The 27,133-nt window shown below is 31.8% G+C and overlaps 1 protein-coding gene across 1 annotated transcript; it reads left to right on the forward strand.

Moving 5' to 3' along the window:
• Window positions 1-20,691: 20,691 nt before the first annotated feature.
• Window positions 20,692-26,288, forward strand: LOC112722467 (WRKY transcription factor 72B). The gene is made up of 5 exons (XM_025773499.3): window positions 20,692-21,013; window positions 22,706-22,804; window positions 23,062-23,643; window positions 23,772-23,885; window positions 24,938-26,288. Exons 1-5 carry the CDS (start codon window positions 20,861-20,863, stop codon window positions 26,006-26,008), a joined length of 2,019 nt encoding a protein of 672 aa, XP_025629284.1. The 5' UTR covers window positions 20,692-20,860; the 3' UTR covers window positions 26,009-26,288.
• Window positions 26,289-27,133: the final 845 nt, after the last annotated feature.

The following is a 27,133-nucleotide window of genomic DNA, read 5'->3' on the forward strand; positions in this document are numbered from 1 at the left end:
AAGATATTATCAGTGCTTTTGTTTTCCACTCTTTAGTAAGACATCTTAGAACTCTCCTCACAAGCACAAAATCAGGATACGTAATTCCCATAGCATCCAAGCCAACAATGATAATGTTGAATCTTTCAAATATTCCATCTATTGGTTCTCCTTCCTTCATTGAGAACATTTCATATTCTCTGTTCAGAATGTCTATCCTGGTCTTCTTCACTATGGTGGTTCCTTCATGAGTGATTTGAAGTTTCTCCCAGATTTCCTTTGCCGTTGTGCATCATGATACCCGTCGATATTCCTCGAAGCTGATAGCACAGTTGAGCAAGTTAACAGCTTTGACATTGAGCTCCACCTTTTTCTGTCTTCTTCGGTCCAGCTTGCTTCGGGTTTAAGAGAAACTACTCCTTCAGCACTTGTGGTGGTTGGAAATTGAGGACCCTCCAAGATAATCTTCCAAAGTCTATAGTCCACTGCTTGCACAAAGATCTTCATTCTCTCTTTTCAATAGGTATATTTTTTCCCATTGAAAAGAGGAGGTCTGTTACTTGACTGTCCTTCTGTCAGGTTGTAGGACACCAGATTTGAGCCACTGTTTTCCTCCATCTGGATCTTTTCTCCAAGCTACAAAGCTTGATCTCTTTGAGACCAAGTTCTGATACCAATTGATGGTTTTCAGTGGCTAAGAGAAGGGGGAGTTGAATCTTATCCCCTTTTTCGCTTATTAAAACTTGCTGGTCTTTGAAACAACTTCTGGAGACTTTTTGATTTTTGTCTCGTACCCAGCCACGAGACTTTTTCTTTTTATCTCGTAACCCGGCACGAGATATTTTTCGGTTTTATCTCCTATGCAGCAGAAACAGAAATGGAGTAGAAGAAAGAAAGAGAATCACACCACGATATATCCTGGTTCAGCTGCCAAGTGCAATGCAGCCTACATCAGTCTCCATCACAACAATGATGGAATTTCACTATAATCTTCATGATTACATACACCAATTCTCCCTAGGAACTACTCTTCCTATCCGGGACAAGTCCAGAATCTAAACCCCAATCCTGAACTTGACTTGGTCACAGCCAAGCTTTCAACTGCTAAGTGCTAACCCAACTTGTAAGGGGATTCTCACAGAATCATGAAACACAACACAAATGTACAAAGGAACTCTAAGGACATCAATGGCTTTTTCTTTTAATTTTACACTCTCTGCCTTTTTTCCGCTCTATGACTTTTTCATACAAACCTCACTGTTTGCCTTTTTCCATGAGACTCAAGACAGACAAAATTAAACAGAAAAATTACAAGCAGAAAATATTGAAGGAGAAGAACTTCTGTTAGCTTAGGTAGCTATAGGAACTCTGTGCTCACTCTTTTCCTTACTTCAAGTCCTGGCTGTTCTCCCTTATTTATAGAAAGGAAAGCCTCCAAGATTGAAGTTCTTGAACCGAGCCAACTTCTTCTTCTTCATGCAAACCGGTTCGGCCAGAGAGAGAGGAGAGAAAACTAAATGTAAAACCCAACATGCAATTACCTATGTGTCTTCCCTTTACACCAAGCTTCACCAATCCGAGCCATCCATCTTGACTTGCACTCCAAGAAGGACTCCTAGCCCTTGATGAGTTCTTGATGATGACAGCTTCATCTGCTCTAACTTCTGCCTCATCCACCACGTAGCTACAGTAGCTACCTCCTGTAGTGGTTGAGCAAAAGCAGAGACAAGCCATCCCTTAAGGATCTTCTTCCTCTGACCGAGATCATCTTCTTCCATTTTTGGTATGGAGAGCATGAGATATCTTCACCAAATCTTACCATTTGTGATGAAAATCTCAGCCACATCATACTTTTTGTTTTCTTTTTCTTTTTTTTGTCATCATTACAATGGTCTTTAGCTTGCTTCTAGCTTCTTCTTCATTACTCTGATAGCTTGCAAAAGCTTCCATGCTTTCTCTGTGAAGTGACCGAATGAAAAAGAGGGATGAGAGAGAAGAGAGAGAACTTTTAATAGATTTGAATTAAAATGAATTAAATGACTTCCCTTTTTCTGCTTTAGATGGCATGTACCATTGATGATGACAATCAAATCAATTATTAATTTCTCTCTCATTGTTCCCATGTGATTAATGATAATAGAATTAAATTTGGAATCCATCACATGAGAGAGAGATCTGTTGGAAGCAAGAAGCATTTACTTTCTCTCTTTTCTTCATTTCGGACCAAGCAAGCTAGTTTCTAGTAAAAACATTAACTTGGGCTAATAATAATAATAATGACTAAATCTGGCCCAATTAGCAAATCATTGTTTCTGCCACAAGAATAAAAAAAATTTTGTATCAATGCTGAAAATATATTTAATGGGCTTGCTGTATATTTCTTTTCTTTTCGGCCCAACAAGCATTCCAATTCAGCCACACCCTATAACTGTTTCATAACCAATGCTGATTCTCCTTCTCATATTGGGCTAGCAATTTTTTTCGGCCCAATAGCAAAATCTGTACAGCAAAATTATTTAATTAACACATATGAACCAAAATCAAAATTAATAATTTTGCAGTCAATCATATTAATAATGTTTAGTCATCACTAATTTTAATTTAGAGTTTTCCAAACTCATCAGGTTATGAGTTGAAAAACACATAAAAAGTTTTATATATATATATATATATATATATATATATATATATATATTATTTAATTAATTATGATCGGGTATACGGGTTGGTTCGGGTTCCGCACCCCAAAAACCGATATTCGAACCAACCATCAACAAATATCATCAGTTTGGTTTGGATTGGACCCGATTATCCGTCGGTTCCAGAACCAATTTAATTGGTTCGGTTCGGGTTCGGATGGATAATTGGGTACCCACTACCCGTGCTCACCCCTACTAATATTAATATTAATGAGTCACCTATTCATTACAAAAGCTTGTTGATTAATGTCGGAATTATTATCAAAATTGATATAAAAATTTGATGATAATTCTATTACCTTTGGACCAAAATTGATGCAAAAACCTTGCTAGTAAATAGTTATTCTCAGAATTTCCAAATTCAATGTTAATTACCGCAAATTATATTTTATATCGGGGTGGAAACAGTATTTTTTAGAATCATAGATTATAAGGGTGTTATACTTTTTTATTTAAAAATTTTAAAAATCAATTTACAAAGTAATCGGACCTACCGATTACTGATTTTCATACCAAAATAAAAATACATACACCACCAATAAAATTGAATTGCACACATTTCTCTTTCATAGTAAATTTTTAGCCATTAATTATCATCGAAAAAATCCGATGATAAGCATAAGGGATGAATATTGAAAATTATTACTACCGAAAAAAATTTAATAATAACCTGGACACTAGTTTGATTTTTCTAATTATTATTTTAAAATTAAATTTAAATTGTTACCCCAAATTTTTTTTCAGTAATTCTAACAGTAATAAACAATGATTTTTTTTTTGAAATGCATATATTCAATATCCTTATTATAACTTGCTATTACATTCGATGATTTGACAATTAATATTTATATTAGAATTAATAAAAAATAAATATTATTTTTTATTAAAACAATAAACAAAAATGTGAGATATCAAATGTAAAAAATAAGTATTGTCAAACAAATAAATCCTTATGTCAAACAAATATAAGAAAAAAGAGGAATGTCTAAGCATGGTCTATGAATCTTCATAGTCATCTGCATCGTCCTCCTGAACGTCCCGTGGTCATGTGATAGTAGTAGAGATGTCGATGCAGATGACGTCGAGTCTCCTCCAGTAGCAGTGCTACCACCTATTTGCATCTGGTCATAGTAGACGACTACTTGCTATTTCATGCTCTGGATCTATTCCAACTATTGCCTTAAGAACTCCGTTCCACATTCCGCTCATCCCGCTCTATTATGCATGCAAGGAGCTTTTGATATTTCTCTTTAGACCAATGCAACTGCTGACACTGATCCTATAGGCTCTAGGTCATGTTATAAACCTACTCATGCAAATCGATATCTTGAGGAGGAGGAGCGCTAGTGGCTGAGGTGGAGAAAACCTTGAAGATGAAGGAGCAAAGAGTGCCAACAAAGAATCCTTCTACTCCATATATGTGATTCTTGTATGGTTCGGATACAATTTGGTGCACACTGCATCAGGATCCACTGGGACAGAACAGATGGACTTGTACTCTTCCTTCTCACTCTGCTGAGACTGCTAGCCATTGCTCTAACCAGCGTATGTGCCTAGATTAGGACTCGCTGCTTAACCAATCACTTGACTCTTTCCTATCCCTATGGGAAGCATGAAAGAGTTCTTGTTCCTCATACTATATGAACCTTTTTAACCCCCCCCCCTTCTGACTAACCATGAGACTAGTCATCCGAGCAAGACCTTGTGGGTTACAGCCTTACCCAATCGATGTAATTTTGGGAATTGTGGAGAGAAGTCTGTCACAGCTGAGCGCACAAAAGAAAATGTTTATTTTATGGTCGCGACCTCCAACTTTTGATTGTATAATTCGTAACACATGACATATAAATATTAGGGATAAGTACTTTTTTCGTCCCAAAGGTTTGAGGTCAAAATCAAAATCGTCCCCGACCTTTTTTTCTTATTAAAATCATCCCCAACATTACAAAACGTTATAAAATTGTCATTTTCTACTTCAATTATATTTTTTTGACCAAATTATCTTTCATTATTAATAAAAATAATATTAAAAAAAAGAGCAAAACCCCCACCCCACCCACTCCCCAGCATCTCTTCAGTCTCTCCCCCCACCCATCTCCCAATCCCCTTCCTTCTACTCTTCATCATCACCCTCTTCTTCTCACCTTCGCCGTGGCAATTACCACTGCCGGAGGACACCCACCTCTCCTCCCCTTCCTCTTCTCACTCTTCCTCAATCCCCTTCCAACTTCTCACTCTTCTTCATTTTAAATTAACAGCAAGAAATTAAATTAACAACAACATAGCCATCACCTCTTTCCCTTTGCACCTCCTCACTCTCCCTTTTCTCACCACCATCACCACTGCCACCATAGCCATTCATTACTCACAACACTTTTTTTCCACCAACAACAATAGTCCCAAATAAATTAACAGCAACATTCACAAAATAAATCAACAAAAAATTCAGATTAAACAATAATTCAATAATCATCAACTACAATTTCAGTTTTCAGATTCAAAAACAGCAAAATAATAGAAATTAAAAAAATTAAAAAATCACAAGCAGAAGCATAAACTCAAGCAGAAGCAAAAGTTCAAGCAGAAGCAGAAGAAGAAGAGGCAGAAGAAGAAGCAGAGGTAGTCACAGAAGAAAAAGATTTTATGTTATGAAATAAAGAAAATTACTCACCATCAAGTCTTCAGACTGCTTATCAGCAAATCTCTTTTTATTCTCCTTCAGTGTGTGGAAGTACTTAAAGACTGTAGCCATTGTGACCTCACGGTCCAATAACTTTGTCTACATATATTGAACAAACAAGTTAAAACAAGTGACAATTAATTTCAAAATCAAAGATCAAATTAACTTAGAATATATATCAATGAAATAATTATGCCATTTTGGCTATGAATTTCATAATGATGGTCAGACCTACTCCCCCAGTATACTTAGATGCCCTAGCCAACGTTCTGTTCGACTTGTTTGTGGTCTGGTGATGCTTAAACCCAGGATTAATCTTCCAATAGACATATAGCTCATTCTTCAAGTGGGGTCGACACTATTAAGTAAAGTGCTCTTTCCATTGACTCACATCGTCTAACATCTGTTCAAGACGTCGACTCATGTGGTAGTCGAAAGGCTTTCTTATCAAGTCATCGTGGTCCTTGTACCACTTGAATTTTTCCTACGCAAAGAAATAATAACATTATTCCAGTGATATTAAATAGATAAATGAAACAACGGTCAAAATTTAGAGACTATAATAGATTGTAATTATACTGCCAACTTGAGAAATTATCAGTCTCAGATGATAGGAAAAATCTTCTTGTAGTTTGATCATGGTATGTCGTACAGTAGTTTGATGATGTTTATCATCTCTTGTGTATAGACATTATTATCGGGTATAAACCTATTAGGGGTGAAATTAAAATTTTTTTTGGTGTCTAAATAAGGAAAAAAATAAAGCAAACTCTATCTTATATCCGAGCAGATGATTTGCTGAAAATCAACACAAAACTCAGACCAAATAATATGATTAGAGTTACTCTTGACACCATATCTAGCCATCTAATCTGCTGCTCTATTTAAATAAAAAATTAATAAAAACATATATATTATTATAATTTCTATATGATTTTCATTAAAAACCAATCAAACAACAATGCTTATGCAGCTATGTCATTAGGCCAGGTGTGGCCAAAGTAGAGGGGGATGGAATAATCTCTGGGATAGAGGCATGCTCCCTCTACCCTCACCGCGTCCCTGACTGCCAACATATCTTCCTGTAATGATGTCTATCTGAAACAAATAAAAAAAAGTTAAAAACAATATAACTATATTTAAAATAGTTAATGTTTAAAATATAACAAAACACACAATATAAAAATGTTCAGCATATAACATAAATTAAAGCACAATGCAAACTAAGTTTACCCTAGTTTGAAAGATTTAGACTTTCTTTAGATTCCTTTTCTTCTTTTTTGTCCTCTTTTTCAGATATAACTAGGAATGTTTATGAGTTAAGTTGGTTTAGATTTAGAAAAAAATAAAAACTAAATCGATTAAAATTCGAGTTGGTTCGGATTTATGATTTTTAGTGAGTGTACCTAAACCAATCCAAATTGATTAAATTCAGATTGGCTTGGTTCAAATAATTGGATACCCGATTGAAAATAAAATTCAAAAAAATTTTAAAAAATTAACAAAAAATAAAAAATTATCTAAATAATAATAATAATAACGATAATACATGATCTATTCAAACTTAAATAACTATTATAATTTGGAAGACTTTAGAGTTAAAAAATAAATTTGTATATATTAGATTAGATTTTATTTATTTTTAATTAATATTAAACTAATCGAGTTGGTTCTAGTTCTGCGATCCTAGAATTCATACTCGAACTAATTAAGATTGAGTTTGTTCGGGTCTTATCTTATTATACCTGATTACCCATGTCCATAACTAATATAATCGGGTTGAATCAATTTTGGACAAGTGATCGGATTATCTGTACCCGTAAACACCCCTAAATATAACTTCCTCGTTATCGAAATTTTCTTATTCTTCTTTATTCCCTTCCATCCATTTTTTTTCTTCGTCCTCCTTTTCTGATGGTAGCATATCATCTTCTATTTCGAAGGTTAATGATTTCGTCATCTAGAAAAGGTGAACTAATGGTAATCAAAACACCAGTTTCAACCACTATTTTTAAAGAAATTAGGTCATCATTTGATAAGATTTTTAATCTTTTAACTTATTACACTTTATACGACTTCTTAACTTAGTCTTAACTATAACTATCTTACAGAATTTACAACTTTTCAGTTATCAAAAATAGTAATATTGTCGTATATTTTGAAATAAAATAAAAAGGTCATAATATTTATATTTCTTACTACTATTTATTTTAGTGATGTTTAGTGATGTTGTAATCCTTACATGGTGAATAAAAAAAAGGGCCATAATATCTATACTTCTTGCTATTTAAAGATTCTGCATGGGGTTTCTACAGGAAATTTGAGAAATAGGAAGCAATTTTGCTACCACTAGACTAAACTGATTCTTGCTATATGCTATGCTTTTTTTTTTCAAATATATTATATAATCATATATTATATTTTTTAATTAATATATATAATCTAAAACATTCAATTAAATATTATTTTTGTATTTATTTAATTTTTTTAAACTCTTTCTTAAATTAACTATTTTTTATTATACAATATTAAAATGAACATTAAATTTTATTAAACATCTATCAATTAAAAAAATAATTATTTAATATTTAATTTAATATTATAAAAATATTGTTGTTTATTTTTTTATAGATAATATTGAGCGCATTTTTTGTAGTACATGTATAATCATTTAAGCTGCGTTTATTTATAAGGACATGACACTAAGACAGAGACAAAAAAACACAAAATTATATTTGGCAGATAAGACATGGACAAAGATATTGTGTTTAGAAGCATTATATAAATTAGTGTATTTTGTGTCCATCCTAATAAAAAGGACACTGAAACACTAACGAGAGACACAATTTTTTTTTCATTATTCTTATTAATTTTTTATAATTATATTTTTTATTATTACACTACAAGAAAATAAGCTTTTTGCCACGCTTTTAAAGCGTACCGAAAGGTGCAAAAAAGCGTACCGATAGCCTTTCACCACGCTTTTTGAGCTATCGGCACGCTTTTGAAAGGGTCACATCTGCCAGCGTGCCGGTTGATCTATCGGCACGCTTTTCTTGATCTATTGGTACACTTTACTTTTTGCCACGCTTTTATCTATTGGTACGCTTAAAAGCGTGACTGTATGTATAACCCTATAGCCACGTTTTTAAAGCGTGCCGAAAGATGAATATACAGCCACGCTTTTAAAACGTGCCGAAAGATGGATATACAGCCACGCTTTTAAAGCGTGCCAAAAATTAAAATCTTATCGTTTCACTTCAAAAGCGTGGCCTAATCCTTTTTCAAATAAAAAAAAAAGAAAAATAAGAAAAATAGAAATACTAATAAGTTAATCTTTCAAATAAAATATAATACTAAAATTAATCTTCCATTGATTTATATGAATTATGTACATGATAAAATATGAATAAAATATTTAAAAAAAATAAATTCAAATTCCAAAATAAACATTTAAAAAAATTACAATTCTATGTTATAAAAAATCTAATCTAATTCCTAAACAACATCCAGACTAATTTGTAGCACACGAATGGTTGCCCGCACGCAACTCTTGTATAGCTGTTGGAGGTGGAGAAGCTGTTGAGCAACAGTAACCTGTATGCATGAGAACTATACAACAAATTGCAAAATCAGTACTAATTTCAACCATGTCAAATTTGTCACTTAGTAATCAAAACTAGTAGCCTCCTTTTTATAATAATACGTACCTGCAACAAGACCCGAGTCACATGTGTAGACATCACCTCTGACCTGAACATATTAATATTAACTCTCATTACTTGGTATAGCATCAGAATTCAGAATATTAGAGGCTAAAGGCAGATTTAAATTTCATACATTGGGTTCCCAAATAAAAAATATAGGTACATTTTTCTAATAGCAAAGTGAACAAATGAAAATTTTCATCTCATCTCATTAAATCATTTTATTAACTAAATTAATGTAAAAAAATTCATGCCGGCATCAAGGAAGCATCAGTGAAAAGTATGCATTAAAATCACATAAAACATTGACAAATGGAATGTAAACATTGCATTGACTGCAACGATAGCAAGCAGCCATAATGAATCAAATGATGCATATAAGTTGGCACTAGTTGAGCATGTTCAAACTTGAAACACCAATTACATTAAAAAAAAAAGAAAAATACTCGATGTCTGAGCTGAGGTTTCAACAAATACAACAAACATACAGCTATTACTAAGTAGTGGAATTTCACACTAAGAAGAATAGTGGCAAACCATATGGTGGTAGTGTCCAATTACAGCCAATACCACTATACGTTAATGCATCATCTGTTATCTGAAAGCTCATCAAAATTCACAGCACTGAGTTAACATACAAATGAAACCTAGAAAAAAGTTATGATACCTTGATAGTCTCGCTTAAATCTCCAAAACCGTGGAAGCTGTGCAGGGGGCAGAACTACCAGCGGGCAGCTACTCCAAGAGCACAAATTGTAATAATCTCATTAAAATCATATTTCTTTATTTCTCAAGAAGTTATCAATTAAGAGTCTCCTATATAAATACTCTCTGAAGTACCTAATCATATCACTCTGCATCACAAGCATGTTGCAGAGTAGTTTATTACAATTCAAAAATCACAGAAAATATACACATGGTCATTGGTTAAAATGGACTCACCTCTAAATCTTGAATCTGCTCAATGCGTGGGTCCTCAAACTTAAACTTTCGAATCACCATTCTTTCTCTATCTTCCTGCATGTAAGGCAACACAGTTGACAGTTCATCCATAAACTCTTTTTGAAGATTTAATGTAGATTATGGTATACAGAGCTTAGCAGTTCCTTGTTTGAATCCTTAACATTTAATAAAGCTTGAGACTGAAGCGCTATATCTTGGACAGAGATAGGCTCAGACCTAGCACCCTTTGTTGCAACAGCCCGCTATCAAGATGATGAATCAAGTAGTTAGGAAGTCAAACAAATCTTAAAAGCAATCAACCAACACAAACTCAAACATTCTTAGGCATAAAGCAAGGTTAGTTGCTTGTAGATATACACAAACAGCAGGTGTGGATTTTGATAAGGTTTTCTCACCTATTATCAAACCTGTAACTATTAGAATAATCTTAATCATAGCTTTATCAAAAGGTTGGGCAGTGAAGCAGTATAATTTTCATGATGCTTTTCTAAATGGAAATCTAACCGAGACTATTTACATGTCTCAACTCCCTAGTTTTGTTTACTCAAATTCAAACCTTGTTTGCAAACTAAACAAGGCAATATATGGTTTGAAATAAGCTCTTAGAGCTTGGTATCTAACCATTATTGCCACCTTACAATCTTTTGGATTTATGAGCACAAAATCAAATCCTTTCCTTTTCACACATTTTACAACTACTTCAATTATTTATATATTTATTTATGTTGTTGATATGCTTGTCAGTGAAAGTAATTCTACTACGATACAAACTATTTTAAACAAATTACATTCAACTTTTTTATTAAAAGAACTTGGAGATCTAAATGATCTAAATTTCTTTTCAACTACTGGATATTGTGTTTACTATGGATCGAATATGGTTTTCTGGAATGTAGAAAACAAACCACTGTCAGTCGTAGTTCCACTAAAGCAGAGTTTAAAGCATTGGCAGTAGTGTTTGCAGAACTAATCCAAATTCAAAACTTGTTAATTTCCCAGCCTTTGAACACCTTTTGATGCGCCCACTGAAACTGCCTTAGCAGACTCAAATGATTCTAAGCACAAATATTGCATGGGAAAGAAAATAAACATAAGAATACTCATGTTAATCATTAACCCTGAGCAACAAAGTGGATTAAGAATGAGCTATGATACAAAACCCTACCTTGAAGGCCTCCATATGGTTTCAACTTCTCAAGAACTAAAGCTAGAATTGGTCCATGAATGTCCAAAACTTACTGTCATTGCAGCAGAGGCTGGCTTCAGAAGTTGTGCAGCTTCAGCAAAACTGCTTTGCACAAAAAGTTGCCTAGATAACCAATCAAAAAGTTCTTTACGCCCCTTCCGCACCAAGTTTAGAATCCGTCAAAGCAATTGTAATATAAGGAACCTACAATAGTAGCATACTCAGAGGATAGACACAAGACAGAAGAATCACTTAAAAAAAGATTGAAATAGAACATTTTATCAAATTGAACTCCTCCCAAGTCAAATTGAAGTGTAGTCTTACAACTGTTTGAGAGTGGAATTACTTTCTTGACTTACTTTCTTGACCTTCAAGCCTCTGAACAGCATGGACAAAGGAGAGATGAAGATTAGGAGTCCAACGAAGCCTTAGCATCTTTGATCTCACATATTGTCTCACACCACTCCCTCTCTTCCCTTCTCTTGATGCTGTGCTGCTGCTACTTGGGTTTGCTGAATTCCCTTCTTCATTGTTATCCTCCTCCTCCTCCTCCTTTGCTTCATTATTATTCTCTTCTTCCAATTCCTCATCATCACTCATAGCCGCTCCTTCATTCATGTCAAATGAATTTTCCTCACCCTCATTATCATTACTACTCTTGCCGCCACTTCCTTCATTATTCTCTTGATGAATCTCAAATCTCTTTGACATATTTATTTATTTTAGCAGATGCGATGCTCAGTATAAATGCTACAATAATTTCTTGAATTCCTCCTTTACTAAATTACCTCTGAAAACCAAAATAAGGATGCAAACATTTAAATATACACACAACTAAAAACAAATAATTAAACAAGAACATACAGGCTGTAGTAGTGACCACTCTCTATCTATATATACAGTAGTAATTAATTACTAGCTAGCCTTTAAAACCTATATTCACTGAAGCAATTAAGCTGCCTACTTCGCTATCTGGTCTTTAATATACCTTAGCTTGAAGAGCGTTGTGAAAAAATACAAGAATAAGTTATTCCAAAATGTCTGCCTGAACAAAGTTCAAAAGAATAAAAAGAACAATCAGAAACCATAGGAAGCTTATCTTCTTCCATTAGATAACATGATGGAAGAAAAAATACAATCAAATATCTCATAGTTTTTCAGTTATAGAAATGTAAGGGATAAAGCTGACCTTCCCAGGGTGATTATACAAAGACTAAAGATCAGAGAAAAGAGATGGAACTCCCTGGAGAGAATACAAAAGAAAGAAATCACAATCAACTTCGAAAAACCTGAGCGAGGCATAATTTGAAGCTAAAAAGAAACTTGAATACCTTAGTTAGGGGAGGCCTAATGTAATTATCTGCTGCTGCTCTAAATTTGCCACCTTGCAAAAAATCTAGAGGTATTCTCTGCCAAACGAGATTCAGCAAAGAATGAACTCAAAGAATGAGCACCACATATCAGTAGCTGAGCACTACCACAGCTACAGTAGAACAGAACCAAATGTCAAGAAGTTTAGAGAAAAAAAAACCCTAAATCACGGATCATATTAGAACAAAAAATAGAAATTTAGAAAAATAAAAAAATGAAGAACCAAGAAAATAAAATTCAAAAATCAAATAATCAGATCAAGGAAAAAATTGACCAAATAATTTACCACGGCATTGTGAACGTTGAACATGGCTGACGGAGGTGCGACGAGTGAGGGAGAGGGAGCCGGCGGCGCGACGACTTCAGAGAGGGAGACGGCAACGCGACGGGTGCTGAACCACGGAGGGAGGAGTGGCGATTGAGGGTTTGCGAAATAGAGTGAGCAACGATTGAGGTTCCGAGCGAATCCATCAAGGGTTTGCGAGACAGAGACCACTGATGGTGCGTGGACGGAGCAGCGCCGATGGAGGGTTCCAAATCTAACGAGGGTTGCGTCGATGCTGCGAGGGTTGGGTGTGAGAGACCGTCGAGAAACAGCTGGGCGCTGAGAGATCGTTGATGGTGCGGGGTTGGGTGCGACAGAGAGAGGGATGGGTGTGAGGGCTAGATGAAGGGCTGGGTGTGAGGGTTAGATGAACATGACGGCGAGATGTGTGGTGCGACGGTCTTGGCGATAGGCAGTGATGAACTTAGTGCGATGGCTTGCTGGGTGCGACGGCTTTGCTTTTAGGTTATCTTCTAGGTTAAAAATGAATTTGGAAATAAAAGTGAAGTGTATGAGCAGTTACAACTTCTATAGGTTAAAAGTTAACTTAGAAAAAAGTGAAGTGTGTAAAAAATAGGGTGGCACTCTATCAGTACGTTTTTGTAGGGTGCCTATATAAACACAGTATATGGGCACGCTTAAAAAATGTGACTGTTAGAAAAAAATTAGTCACGTTTTTAAAGCGTGCCGATTTCTCTCTATGGGTACGCTTTACAAGCGTGGCAATAAGAAAGCGTGGCCAAATTTTAAATAAGTGGCCACTCTCGTAAAAGCGTACCAATTTTCTTTTATGGCCATGCTTTTCAAGCGTGACAAAAAAAAGTGTGGCCAAATAACAAATCAGTGGCCACCCTCGTAAAAGCGTACCCATAGACCACTTTTGGGCACGCTTTAAAAGCGTGGCAAAAAAAAAGTGTGCCGACAGACCTTTTTTCTTGTAGTGTTATATTTTTCTTCCTAAATTTTTTGAACGAAAACAAATTAGAATAAATAGGACTTTCATAATTTATTCTAATTTATTACCAAACAAAATATAAGAACATTAATTTTTGTATCTTTATTCTTTATGTTTTGTTCTCAATATTTTGTCTTGTCTAGAACCAAATGCAGTCTTAGAGAATTTTTTTTTTTCCAAAACATGTTTTTGATGTGGAATTTTTTGCCGGTGTTGTTATTGTTTAATTTTTCCGCAAACAAATAATATAAAATAAACCATAAGAAATCTACATGAAAATTAAATATGAAATGAGAAAATAGGGAAATGATGTCATTATGAAGTAGAAAAATAATGTTTGGAGAAGGCTAATATATATCACCCCTTTTTGGTCCAAATTAAAGAAGAGGTTTCTTCCTGCAACTACGCTTTACAGTTTACACCATCGTGTATCTCTATCCTCTACCTCCATATGGTTGAGACAGCAATAAATAATTTCTATATAAACAATTTAATTATTTTCATTAACAAATTCCAATTATTAAATTCAATTTGCAAACTAATAATAAGAAGATATCCTTTTTCTTTTTCCTTTTTTTTTTTTTAAAGAGCTAACAACTATAAATTGACTCGATAAACGTAGACTTCTCCATCCCTAATAGAATTCTCTATTTAATTAATCTACTTCCATTAACTCCAATGTAATATCAACTTAAAAAATTTCACAATAACAATACTATATATACTATATATACGAATGTCAAATTTTGAATGAAACCAAATAATAGAATTGGAATGGCATATTGCAATCTTGACATACAATCGATAGGTCTTCATCAAGAGAAATATAATGCAGATTCAGTCTTAGAGTATACATGATATATGATATGTTATGATATTACATTTCTATTTCCGTTATATTCTTGGGGAAAAAAAGACGACTATTCTTTCGATGTACCACTTGTTTTCATCTTCAACTCTTCCAACTTAGGGGCAACATGATATTAAATGAATTTTAAAAATCATAATGTTAGGAAGACAAAAAAAAATTAAAATTTATTTTATTTAATATTTATTAATTGTTATAATATTTAATAAATATTAAATAAAAAAAATTATAACTATTTTTTATTAATATTTTTTTATTAAATATTTTCGTTTCAAAAAGTTAAGCTCCTATACAAACGCAACTCAGTAAAAAAATTTTAAAAAGAAAATCATGCTCACATGATCTTATCTTAATTGAATGTATTGAATTTTCCTTTTTGTTTTTTAAACAAAAAAGTCAAATCTCTTCCAAAATATTTAAATTCATTAGTTGCTTATTAGATTCATCGATGTTAAATAATTATTCATAATGATCCAAGAGTTGGCGACTACAATAATTTAAATAAATTTATGGTTCTCTGCTTGAAGAGATTAGTCATATTTTATGAATGTTGAATTTTATGAACCTTATGCATTTTATTACGCGATGTGTAAGGTACGGAATTTTCAATTATCTCTTTTCTTAGAAAAATTAGACGCAACCGGTCGTAACTAGTTTCTTAGAAAATAAACGGAATAATATGCAAATGTAGCTCGCCCAAAGCTGCTTAATTAACTCACTTCCATTAGCAGAATCTCCTTTAATTTGAGTCTCCTTAATGTAGTGTTAGACTCATTTAAGAATATATATATATATATAGAATATTAGAAAATAATATAGTATCTAATTAATATAGAGTTAAATCTCACTTTGGTTCTTGAGATTGGCGAGTTACACTGATTTGGTCCCTAATTTTTCAATTGTAACAATTTGATCTTCCAAATTCAAAAAAATGCACCAATATAGTCCCTCTTCAACGCAATTAGTTTAATAGCTCAAATCTTGCATGTTGGACATATTAAAACGATGTTGTCCACATTTTGGCGCTAAAAATGTATTAAATGATGTCATTTCAAGGTTTGAACAATATTAAAAGGGAGGGATATAACATTTTAGTATTGTTCAAACCCTCAAACGACGTCATTTAGTGTCTTCTTTAGCGCCAAAACGCATAAGGCATTGTTTTAAAATGAATGCAACTCGCCAATCTCAGAAACCAAAATGGGACTTAACTCAAATGATATATTCTAACATCCTATTTGCATTCAAATATCATCCATTATGATGATCTATTACTTTTTAATTTAAAAAAAATTAAATTTTAGATTCAAATAAGAGATATTTAGGATTAATTACTATTAGTCTTCAAAGTTGTTAGTAAAAACTAGGGTCATCCTTAATTTTTTTTTTAAAAATACCCTTAATTAACAATAAAATTAATTTTAAAATAATCAATTTTTTTTAAATTTTTTTTGACATAATTTTTTTTTCATATTTTTTTTTGTTTTTTACTTTTTCAATATGCATGTTCACACCCTTATTTTAAAATAAATATAATTGGTAGGTGAGAAAAAAAGATCGGAGAAAAATAAGAAAAAGAACTAAAAGATATGTGCTAGAGAGAAGAGTTATTACCAATCAAGAGGAAAAAAAAAAGAAAAAGCGAGACGAAGAAAGAGAAAAACAAGAGAATAATGATGGAGAGATAAATCCAGACAAAAATAAAAAGAATCAACCAAAACGATAAAGAGAAGGAATAATAAGAGCATAAAAACTACAAAATTAAAGAATAATTTAAAAATAAATTGTGTTATTTTAATTAAATTTATATAGTATATTTCATATATCAGATATTTTAGAACACTTTTAGTACCGGTGTGATACTCATCATTTGATATTACACAAACTCTTGATATCATTTGTTATTCAAGAACACATAATTGTCATCTTTCAAAACTTATCATAAACATAAAGTACTCTCTAAATAGATGCAACCAATATTTAGTTCGATTCAAAAAAATTATATGATTCCCGGACGAATATTTTTTTAAGAAGAGGAGTATGATATAAGTATGGGAGTATCGAATTAAAGAATAATTTGTGTTATTTTGATTAAATTTATATAAACTATTTGATAGATATTTTAGAACATTTTTTTATTCCACTACGATACTCGCTCATCAAGAAATTGAAGGAGACAGTGTGTGACGATGATGGAAGCACTACTGATATCGTTGCTTTTCCTTTTCACATTCACCTTGTTGTCTTTTTTTCCCTCTTACCACCACTATAAGAAAAATGCTAAATATATCATTAGATTTATTAGTGGAATAACAAAAATAATCTGTCGGTAATATATTTATTGGCAGATTTTTTGTTGGAACAATCCGACATATAACTCTTGTCGGTAATTAATTACCGTCAAATTTTTCAATCGGCCGGTAACTACCGTCAAATTCTATGATGACGGATTCTTTACCTAAAAACTATTTAATTACTGATGAAAAATTTTTGACAATAATTTTAGCGCTCTACTATTTTCTAACCACGCACCACCTGCTCTTTTTGTTGTCGTTGTATCCACCATCGTCTGTCAATTTCTCTGTTGCTTTTACTAGGGCTACTTGATAATGATAAGGGTTAACTCTGCAGCTAGAATCGTTGATACTTGAGGGCTCTGCATATGACAAACCACACCGCCCAAAATTGATGTAAAGCTCATAGGACTCATGGCACCACCGGCATAATGAAAAAGTCAAACCTAGAGAATTCAATATTTTGAAGGTAATTTGATGATCCATTCGAATTAGCAACAGTAAATTGTCTAATTTTTAGTGTTTACAGACCAATTTGGGGAGGCCATAGCAATACAAAACCAAAAACCCTAATTTCATAACTAACAATAGGACTGCACATGGATCAGATAATATCCGCATATTCACGGTAATTATCCGTATCCAATTCGAATTTTACGGATATTTTCCGATCCACAGAGCCATCGGAGCGAATCGGATCCAATCCGCACTACAGTAGGATCTTGCGGATTTGGCTGTGATATCCGCAAATCCGATCTGCATATCCACACGTCTCAAATAAATAGCATAGTTTAAGAAAGTAAACCCTAATGTGATATGAATTTTAGTGTGTTATTTTATAAATTTTATGATATCTTTTTATTTTTATTTTTTATGTTGTACTTTAACTTAGAATAATTAAATTTAGATCTTGTGTTATTATTTTTCTTTTGTTATTCAAAAGAACTTTTATTGATAATATTTTAGGAGTAAATAGGTTTAAACAGGTGAAAAAATAGATTTTCTAAAACAAAAAAGGGACTTGAAACATTTATTTTAAATTATGCGGATATACCCGATATCCAATCCGATCCAACTTGAAAAAATGCGGATATGGTATCCGATCCGATCCGATCCGATGAGTGTAGTGCGGATCGGATAGAATTATAGGCTATATCCAATCCGATCCAATTCGTGTACAGCCCTAACTAACAATAACAAAAGGCAATTTTATCTGAAAATTAGGAAATGATCATTTTAAAGATAATTTAGTGTTGATTAAGAAAGATTTAAAAAAAAAATTAAAAACGATTTTGATTTTTATCAACAACTTTAAAAATCATATCAATACTTAACTCAATATTTTATTATATATTGAAATTTATGTATTAAAATTAATAAAAAAATTTAAAAATAAAAAATATCAATAAACTGTTGAAAAAACTGTATGTATAATATAGCTTACTTATTCATATTTAATTTTACTCATAATATCCATAAAATATGATCGAAAATTTATTTGTTAATTAATTGTGTCGCAAATTGTACTTGTGAAATAAGTATTCTGCAAAATTAACATATCATACATAAAATCATAAATTTTCTATTTTCACACAAATTGAAAATTAATGGCATTTTATTTAAATAAAAGTCCTAAATTATATTGTGACCATAAAGAAATTTTTTTGCAGAAAACGGTGCTACATGGGCAACTTGCATAGCTCATAAGCCACCCGATCTTCTGACGTCAGTGTAGCTCAGGTAAAATACAAAAAAGAAACGATCATTTCAATGGTTTGAAAAACCGAAATAAGTAGTTAAAGGGTTAATAGATATTATTGAGAGAGAAGACATCATCAATCAACGTTAACCAATGAGGAACCCTTATTCTCAGTTTCTCACAGCCCTACTTTGACCCTCTCCAGTCCCCATTCGTAATTTTCTTTGTTTATCTAGATGCGTGTAGTGGTTAATTACTGCTTTCAAAAATAATATAAATTTATTTTATATGTACGAAGATTTAAATATAAGTTGATTATATAATTGAAAATAGAAAAGTAATAAACTAAAAATTAATGACATCCCCACTCAGTATCAATTTGCTTTATCTGATCTTTTATATATATATATTCCCTATTCTTGATCATTTTCGCACCTAACTAATTAACACAATTTTTAACCTCTTCATTTCTTTCGGTATTATATATTATTCAATTGTTATAAGAAATTTTTTAAAAAAGTAATATCAGCAACGAAAAATAATTTAAAGTAAAGTATAGAGAGAAAACTGTAAAAATATGTAATTTCAAAACTTTTAAAATAGAATAGTGCAAATTAGCAAATCAATTGTGTTAGGAACCAAATTTTTTTAACCAATATATAATACAGTCAGTAAAAAAGTAATAAAGATAGTAAAAAAAAAATTAAGGATTGAATTGTTATTGTGAAATGAAAAAAAAAAAAGAAAGAAATATTGACTGATTATTAGTTAAAAACGAGATACATATGTAGCATGGAAGTCTCACTATGTTAAATTGCTTGACTAGAACTAGAAGAGAAGAGAATAGAAGACCAAATGAATATAAAGATAGAAAGGGGAAATTAAAAAAAGAAATTAAATTAAAGAAGTCTCCGGTCACCCGTTGTGGCAAAAAGTTTGACCCTGGAAAAAAAAAAATAAACCCTAGCTAGTTGCAATTGGTGTTTATATATGTTAGGTGTGCAAACATGTGACTCTTCCTTAATAAAATGTAAGAAACTTCAACGATGGCACTTTTAATTGCAAGTAGGCTTAGGGTATTTGCGACCATTGCGGCTTGAACCTCTCTCTCTCTCTCTCTCTCTCTCTCTCTCTCTCTCTAAAAAAGATGACATCTCGTCTCAAACGTTGAAGTTGAATTCTTCTTATTATATCAATTCTGTAGACTTATATTATTAGTTTAACTCTCAGCTTGTACTTTTTTTAATGAATTTTCTTCTCTTGAGTGCAATTGGATTGAGCTGTGTGTTTGACATTTTGTACGTGTGTATCCGTGTTACCAAAGCCAGCGCATCAATAATCACCAAATTTTCCTTTTTTTTTTCTCTTTTTTTTTTAATTTTAATTTGTCAATACCTTTTTCAAAGACTTTTGTTATTTGTATGAATTTAATTTTAATGTATTTTTAATATAAAATAATTTTATATATGTATTTAATTATGTAATGTTAAATTAATAAAAATAAATAATAATTATTTTTTATATTAATGGTGTAAATAGTAATAATATAAAAGAGTAAATGTGATTAAACGATTATTTAAAATATTTTATAATATTAATATATTAAAATTAAATTCTCTGTATATATAGATAATTTGGTAAAATATTTTATGACAAAATATATAATATAATGTTGAGAGAATTAAGGTAAGAAAATTAAATTACGTGTATATCTCTTCTTTATATCCTTAATTTTTAAGTAAATTAAATAAAAAGTTTAACAAATTATTTATGTTATATCCAATAAGAAAAAATATTTTTCATATTTTTATTATATCTATTTTATTTTTTAATAATTAATTTTTAATTTCTTTATGTTTTACTAAGACATTATCAAATAAGACCATAATGTATGTGTGTTTTCGTATTAAATTATACTTATTTTTTAATAGGTGATATTTAAGTCGAAGTAATAGGAACAAATACTTTTTTTTAATCCCTTTCCAAGAGTCAAATACTTCATGCAGGTCCTCTCTCTCTCCTCCTATATTATCATAAAAAGGGGGCTTTTGGTTTGAAGACCCGAACAGAAAGAAAGAATATCAGAAAGGCCAACTGAGAAGACCAGAAAGAACTTATTCTTTTCTCCCCAAATATGGAGTTTGCTGCTAGATCTGGTGATGATGGAGGTGATGCACCACTCAAGGAAGAGAAGAAGAGAAGTGACGAGTATACTGATGATAGTGGAAGCCATGGTGATAATCATGATCATGCTCCTTCTAATAAGCAAGACACAACAATTGTCAAGGTCAAGATTACTTTTATTTTAATTTCCCATCCTTGTTATTTATTCCTTCCTTATTTCTAAATTTTATATAACAAATAAATTAAACATTTCTCTTTCTATAAATATTGATCCTTGATGAATGATTTATTTGTTGAATTTCGTAGTCATCAAATTATACCGATGATCAAATTTGTTTTTCAGTTTCTGCATCTCCTGACTTCAATTCAATCCTTGTTTTGTTTAATTATAGTAATCCCATCATTTTATTCAATATTATTGTTTACACAAATATATAGCTAAAAGAAATTCAGTCATATAACTATGTTAACATACTTTAAATAAAATTTCACATAAAATACAAATCTAGAAGACATAGAACTGTATTATGATCAGGAAATTCCTTTTTTTTCTTAGATAGAGTATACCTTATTCTTCTCATTTTTCTCTGATCTCGTTTAATTTAAACATATTGTAAAGTTTCATGTATATCTTCAGTGAGTTCTTTCCATGTATATGTAGCAAATAATCCATCTTGTTTAGCAAGAAAGTCAATTAATTAGGTTATATTAATGGAGATTATAAGGTTTAATTTGATTTATTTTTATTACTAGCTAGGGATTTGCTAATATAAGCTGTGATGATGAGTGCATTTTTAATAACACTCTTTTTTTCAAAAAAAAAAAAAAAAATTATGATCAGCATCATCATCGGTTTGAAAAGTTGGCGTATTAATTACTTATTATTACTCCTTTATTATTGAATTAACAGAGTGTGGTTCTCAATTTCCTCTCACACTAATAATCTGAGGATATCTTAGTTAAAATCATAAGCTATATATATATACCAACAAACATATATATACTTTAACTTTTTCATGAATTAAATTTAGTAATTGTTCTAGTATATAAAAATAAATTAAGATGGCTAATATCTGTGTTTTGAAAGGGAAAAGGATGATGTATGTATCTGCAACCTCATAAATAATATTCACGTAGCGTTGAATCAGTCAACATCTGAAGAGAGATAAGATTTATATTCAAAACAAAGCCGTCGGTTGAAAGTAATACACAAGTCCAATCATTCATGTCATATGCAATCTAAACATATTATTAATTACCATTATTTATTTATTTATTATATTTATTTTTTTCAATTTTGTCTTAAAAATCAATCTGCACGACTTTGATAAGAGTTGACTCATGCATGTGCCCTGAGAAGAAAACTAACGATATACATATATCTAAACATGATATATATAGTTAGTAATTCACACTGATGCACATGCTAATTAATCAACTAAGAACAAAAGATTCCCACCAAGGCTAAACAATTCAATAGATTCTTCTCAGTTTCTCATTTGAACAACTACTTGTCTACTTGTATTCATTCTCATAATCTAATTTTCTCTATTACATGCCAGCATTTAGAAGTGTGCTACATGTTTGTTATATCTATATATTATATTAGAAGCTATAATGACGAGCCATTATTAGGAATAGATCAGATGAGTTCTTGGTCATATAACATTTTCTTTTGGTACATCTCTATTTTTTGTTTTAATTATTTTAAACATTTTTTTTTTTGTCTTGAAAAATTTTAAATATTTATTAGTTTTATTATCCAACTATAACAAATATATATACATATATATTTCTTAAACCCTAAATTTTAAAGATACTAAATGTTTTCGCATACTTATCTGATATGACACAGGAGCCGCCACACATGAATAAGACTAATAACAACACTGAAAAATCCATGGCGGAAGAAGCTTCTGGAACAAGCGCGCTATTGGCAGCCAAAAAAGAAGAGGTAGTTGATAATGAATAATAAATTCATATAATTAATTAATTTCAAACATTATTTAATTAAAAATAATATTAGAGAACCAATTTTTTTTTCCAGCTAACATTAACTAATTATTTTGTTTATTCTAAATTTTAAATCTTAAATCATAATAAATTCTAAACAAAAATTAGCTAATATTGTTTATCTAAATTACAAACTCTTAATTCTGATCTCTATTTTCATTCGTCACAAGAGTGCATTAATTAATTCCTGTTGTGCAGGTTATTGATAAACAACTTGAAAGCACTAAGGCTGAAATGGGTGAGGTTCGAGAGGAGAATGAACGGTTAAAGATGTCGTTGAACAAGATCATGAGCGAGTACCGAATGCTTCAAATGCAGTTTCACAACATAGTTAACAACAAGCATGAAGATAATCAAGAAACAATAATGGAGGAAGCAGACCTAGTTTCGCTCAGCCTTGGAAGAGTTCCAGTTCCAAGAAGAAGCAATGAAGAAGATAAAAAAGTCTCTGATAGTAACAAGAGGAAGAAGGAGGATGAAGATGATGAAGAATTGAATGAGGAATTGGCACTTGGATTGGACTGCAAGTTCGAAACTTCGAAATCGGGGAGCACAACGGAAGCTACCAATTTGCCGAATAATAGTAACAAGGAAGAAGGTGGTGAGAGTACATGGCCACCACCAGCAAGCAAGGCCAGAGAAGGTGGTGGCGGCGGTGGTGGTGCGGCATCGGCATCGGCATCTGCATCAGTTGTAGAAGATGAAGTATCCCAACAGAATAATAATCCTGCTGCCAAGAAAGCTAGAGTTTGCGTCAGGGCAAGATGCGACACCCCGACTGTAAGTATGATGTTAGATACTATTTATTTATTTATTTTTTATTTAACGGTTTAAAGTTTGGGAATGAGGGATTTTAACAAGATAGTGATTGATTAATAATGTTGATGATGCATGATACATGCATGCAGATGAATGATGGGTGTCAATGGAGGAAATATGGACAAAAGATTTCCAAGGGAAACCCATGCCCTCGAGCTTACTATCGCTGCACAGTTGCACCCTCGTGTCCCGTTAGAAAACAGGTATATATGAGCGAGAATAATCCCCTTAACCGTTAAGTAAATAATGAGAGATGCAATAACATGAATAATAAACTGTGTTTCAGGCATTTAAAATAAGAATTATATTTAATTAATTTAAAATTTAATTTTTAAAATTAAAATTAACTTCTTTAACTTATTATTTACATTGTTAAAAAAATATTATTTTTCTATATTTTTTCTAATGAAAAATGCTAGCACTTTAAAATTTATAATTTTTTTATTATCTAATTATTAATTCAATTTTTTTAGTATAACTTTTTTAATCTATTAGTCTAACAAATAATAAATTTTAATCAACCTCTAATATTTTTCTATATTAGTTATACATATTGTTAAACAAGCTAGGTTATTTTGGACCATTCATTATTCATTATTTGTTAGAATAGAATTATGTTTGAGGAATGATTATATATGAATTATTTTTGTACTTTTTTATTTTAAAAGAAAAAATATCTAAAACATAAAGAAAAATATTTTTTTTATATTATACAAAAAATATAGTAATTTATTTTAATAAGAGAAATGCAAGTATATAGCTCACATTCTATTTGATCAAAATTTTATCATTTCCTTATTAGTATTAGATAGAATGTGAGCTATATATTTTAAGAGATATTTTATCATCTTTAATGATGATATTTTACCATCTTTTATGAAGTATAAAATTTTTAGAACATTATTCGACAATTATTCATTTATTTATACTATCTTCTTTTTCTTCAGAAAAAAGAGATGTTATATCTATATCACTATTGGAATTGCCAAAGAAAACAAAACCAATTTAACAAAAATTTTCAGGAAATTAAATATGGGATAATTATGGGATACTTTTTAAATTTTAATCTATATATCCACCTCAAAAAAATTATAGCATGTTATATTTCCGATTCATGATTTTCTATTTCATATTATAATTTCTAAGAAATGCTAAAACTTGATGGTTTAAGTGCATATTTTGTAGGTTGTAACTTGTTTGATACAAATAATTTTATAATTCAGTACTAATTAAGCTCGCATATGCTAAATTTCAGGTGCAAAGATGTGCGGAGGACATGTCGATTCTAATCACCACCTATGAAGGGAACCACAACCACCCTCTCCCTCTCACAGCCACCGCCATGGCTTCCACAACCTCCGCCGCCGCATCCATGCTACTTTCCGGCTCCTCAACCTCACACACTATGGCTCCCACAAACACGGCCACCGCGGCCGCAGCCGGCAACCTCCACGGCCTGAACCTCTACCTCCCAGACGGCTCAAAATCAAGACAAATATACGTCTCAAACCCCGCACTATCATCCACACCATCACACCCAACAATAACCCTTGACCTCACTTCTTCAAACCCTAATTTGAATAATAATAATTCCTCATCTCCATTTGTTAGGTTTTCTTCAAACTACCCTAACCAACCAATCAGATACCCTTCTTCCACAAGCCTTAGCTTCAGTACTTCCAACGATTCCAATCCACTTTCTTGGAGCAATAATGGATTCCTCAGTAGCTACAATAGTACTCATCATCAACCATTCAACAGAAGCATCAACATGCTCAGTAATAATAATGTGAACTTCGAAAGGCAACAACAACAACAAACAATGGAGAACTTCTATCAGTCTTTCATGCAAAGGAACAACAGCAAGAATGCATCATCATCATCAGATCCTATTGCCGCTGCAACAAAAGCAATAACAGCGGATCCCAGTTTTCAATCGGCTTTGGCTGCGGCCTTGTCTTCGTTCATTGGTGGCGGCAGCGGCATTGGAAGCACACATCATCAAGGGAATAATTATAACCAAGTTGGTGGTGGTGGTGGTGGTGGTGGTGATGGAGAAAACAGTAATAATCTTATTAGTCAGAAGATGAAATTTTCAGAGCTGTTTCCAGTTTCCTCTACCTTGGCTTCGAGTTCGAAAGTCATCAATAATAGTAACAATGGCGGATGTGGTTCGAGCTTCTTGAACAAAACGCAACCAACAAAAACAACACAGAATAATGGAAGCTTCATGTTTCTTCCACCTTCTTTGCCATTTTCTTCTGCTCCGAAGAGTGCTTCTGCATCTCCCGGTGATAATGGAGGTGATGATCATAGATCATCATGATATATCAATAAAGCTAGTTAGCTTATAGCTATTTATTTGTTTGAATATATTTTTCTTTTGAGGTATGGTATTTGTATATAACAATGTTGATGACATGTGGTATATATGGATATGACTTATTACAAGGTTCAAAACGATATTGGAGTAGTTTTAATAACTAAAACTTTCTCCGTCAAAATTATCACTATTTTCTTTCTTTGTTTCACTATAATAAGTAGGTCAGCATGTACTATATCTGGATCTTATTATATCTGAATACAATTTATTACTTGGTTTTTCATTTTCATTCTTTTTGTGGAGCTTGTATCTGCCTGCATTGATGTGATTAATTATGTTGTCAAGAAACATTTGCAGCATAGCTAGACTGATAAATAATGTTCATAAAACATATGTATATAATTTGATTTTTTACACTACTGTTTATAAAAATATTTAATAATAAAATTTATTAGAATTTAATTTTAATTTACCGATAATTTTACACGTATACTAATGATGTAACATCATATTAAATACTAAATATTTTAATAATTATCCAAAACAATGGATACTATATATTAAATAATAGTATAAAATATTTTACGATATCAGTATATCAAAATTCAGAAAAGCTCTGCATACAAGTCATTAGGGCTTGTATGCTTTACAAGTTAATTAACGAATAAACTCCAAAAACGCGATGCAAGGTCTACGTTCTTCTTCTTCTTCCTCTTCCTCTTCTTCTTCTTCTTCTTCTTTTCTTTCGTTTCTTACCTTCTCTTTCTCCTTCTTCCTCTTCCTCTTCTTCTTCTTTTCTTTCGTTTCTTACTTTCTCTTTCTCGTTCTTCTTCTTCTTGTACGTTCTTCTTCCTCTTCTTCTTCTTTTCTTTCATTTCTTGCTTTCTCTTTCTCCTTCTTCTTCTTCTTACTGCATGTTCTTCTTCCTCTTTCTGTTCTTCTTCTTCATTTACGTGCTTTTTTCTCTGTTTTCTTTCTGCGTTATTCTTGATTTCTATTGTTTTTTGACATCAAGCTCTGAAATCATTTTTGAAGAAGAAGAAGCAGCAGAAGATGAGGAGGAGAAAGAGAAAAAGTTCTGAAATATGCATAAGGTGTACTTCAACGAATTTTGGGTGTATTTCTTAA

This window comes from Arachis hypogaea, chromosome 11, assembly GCF_003086295.3.
Source record: "Arachis hypogaea cultivar Tifrunner chromosome 11, arahy.Tifrunner.gnm2.J5K5, whole genome shotgun sequence".
Classification (NCBI taxonomy): domain Eukaryota; kingdom Viridiplantae; phylum Streptophyta; class Magnoliopsida; order Fabales; family Fabaceae; genus Arachis; species Arachis hypogaea.

What these genes read in the sequence shown, in the direction of transcription:
- LOC112722467 (XM_025773499.3), top strand. Translation starts at nt 20,861, where the DNA reads ATGGAGTTTGCTGCTAGATCTGGTGATGATGGAGGTGATGCACCACTC. An exon ending in AAGACACAACAATTGTCAAG is followed by an intron (nt 21,014 to 22,705) that starts GTCAAGATTACT and finishes GATATGACACAG; the next exon opens with GAGCCGCCACACATGAATAA. An exon ending in TGGCAGCCAAAAAAGAAGAG is followed by an intron (nt 22,805 to 23,061) that starts GTAGTTGATAAT and finishes CCTGTTGTGCAG; the next exon opens with GTTATTGATAAACAACTTGA.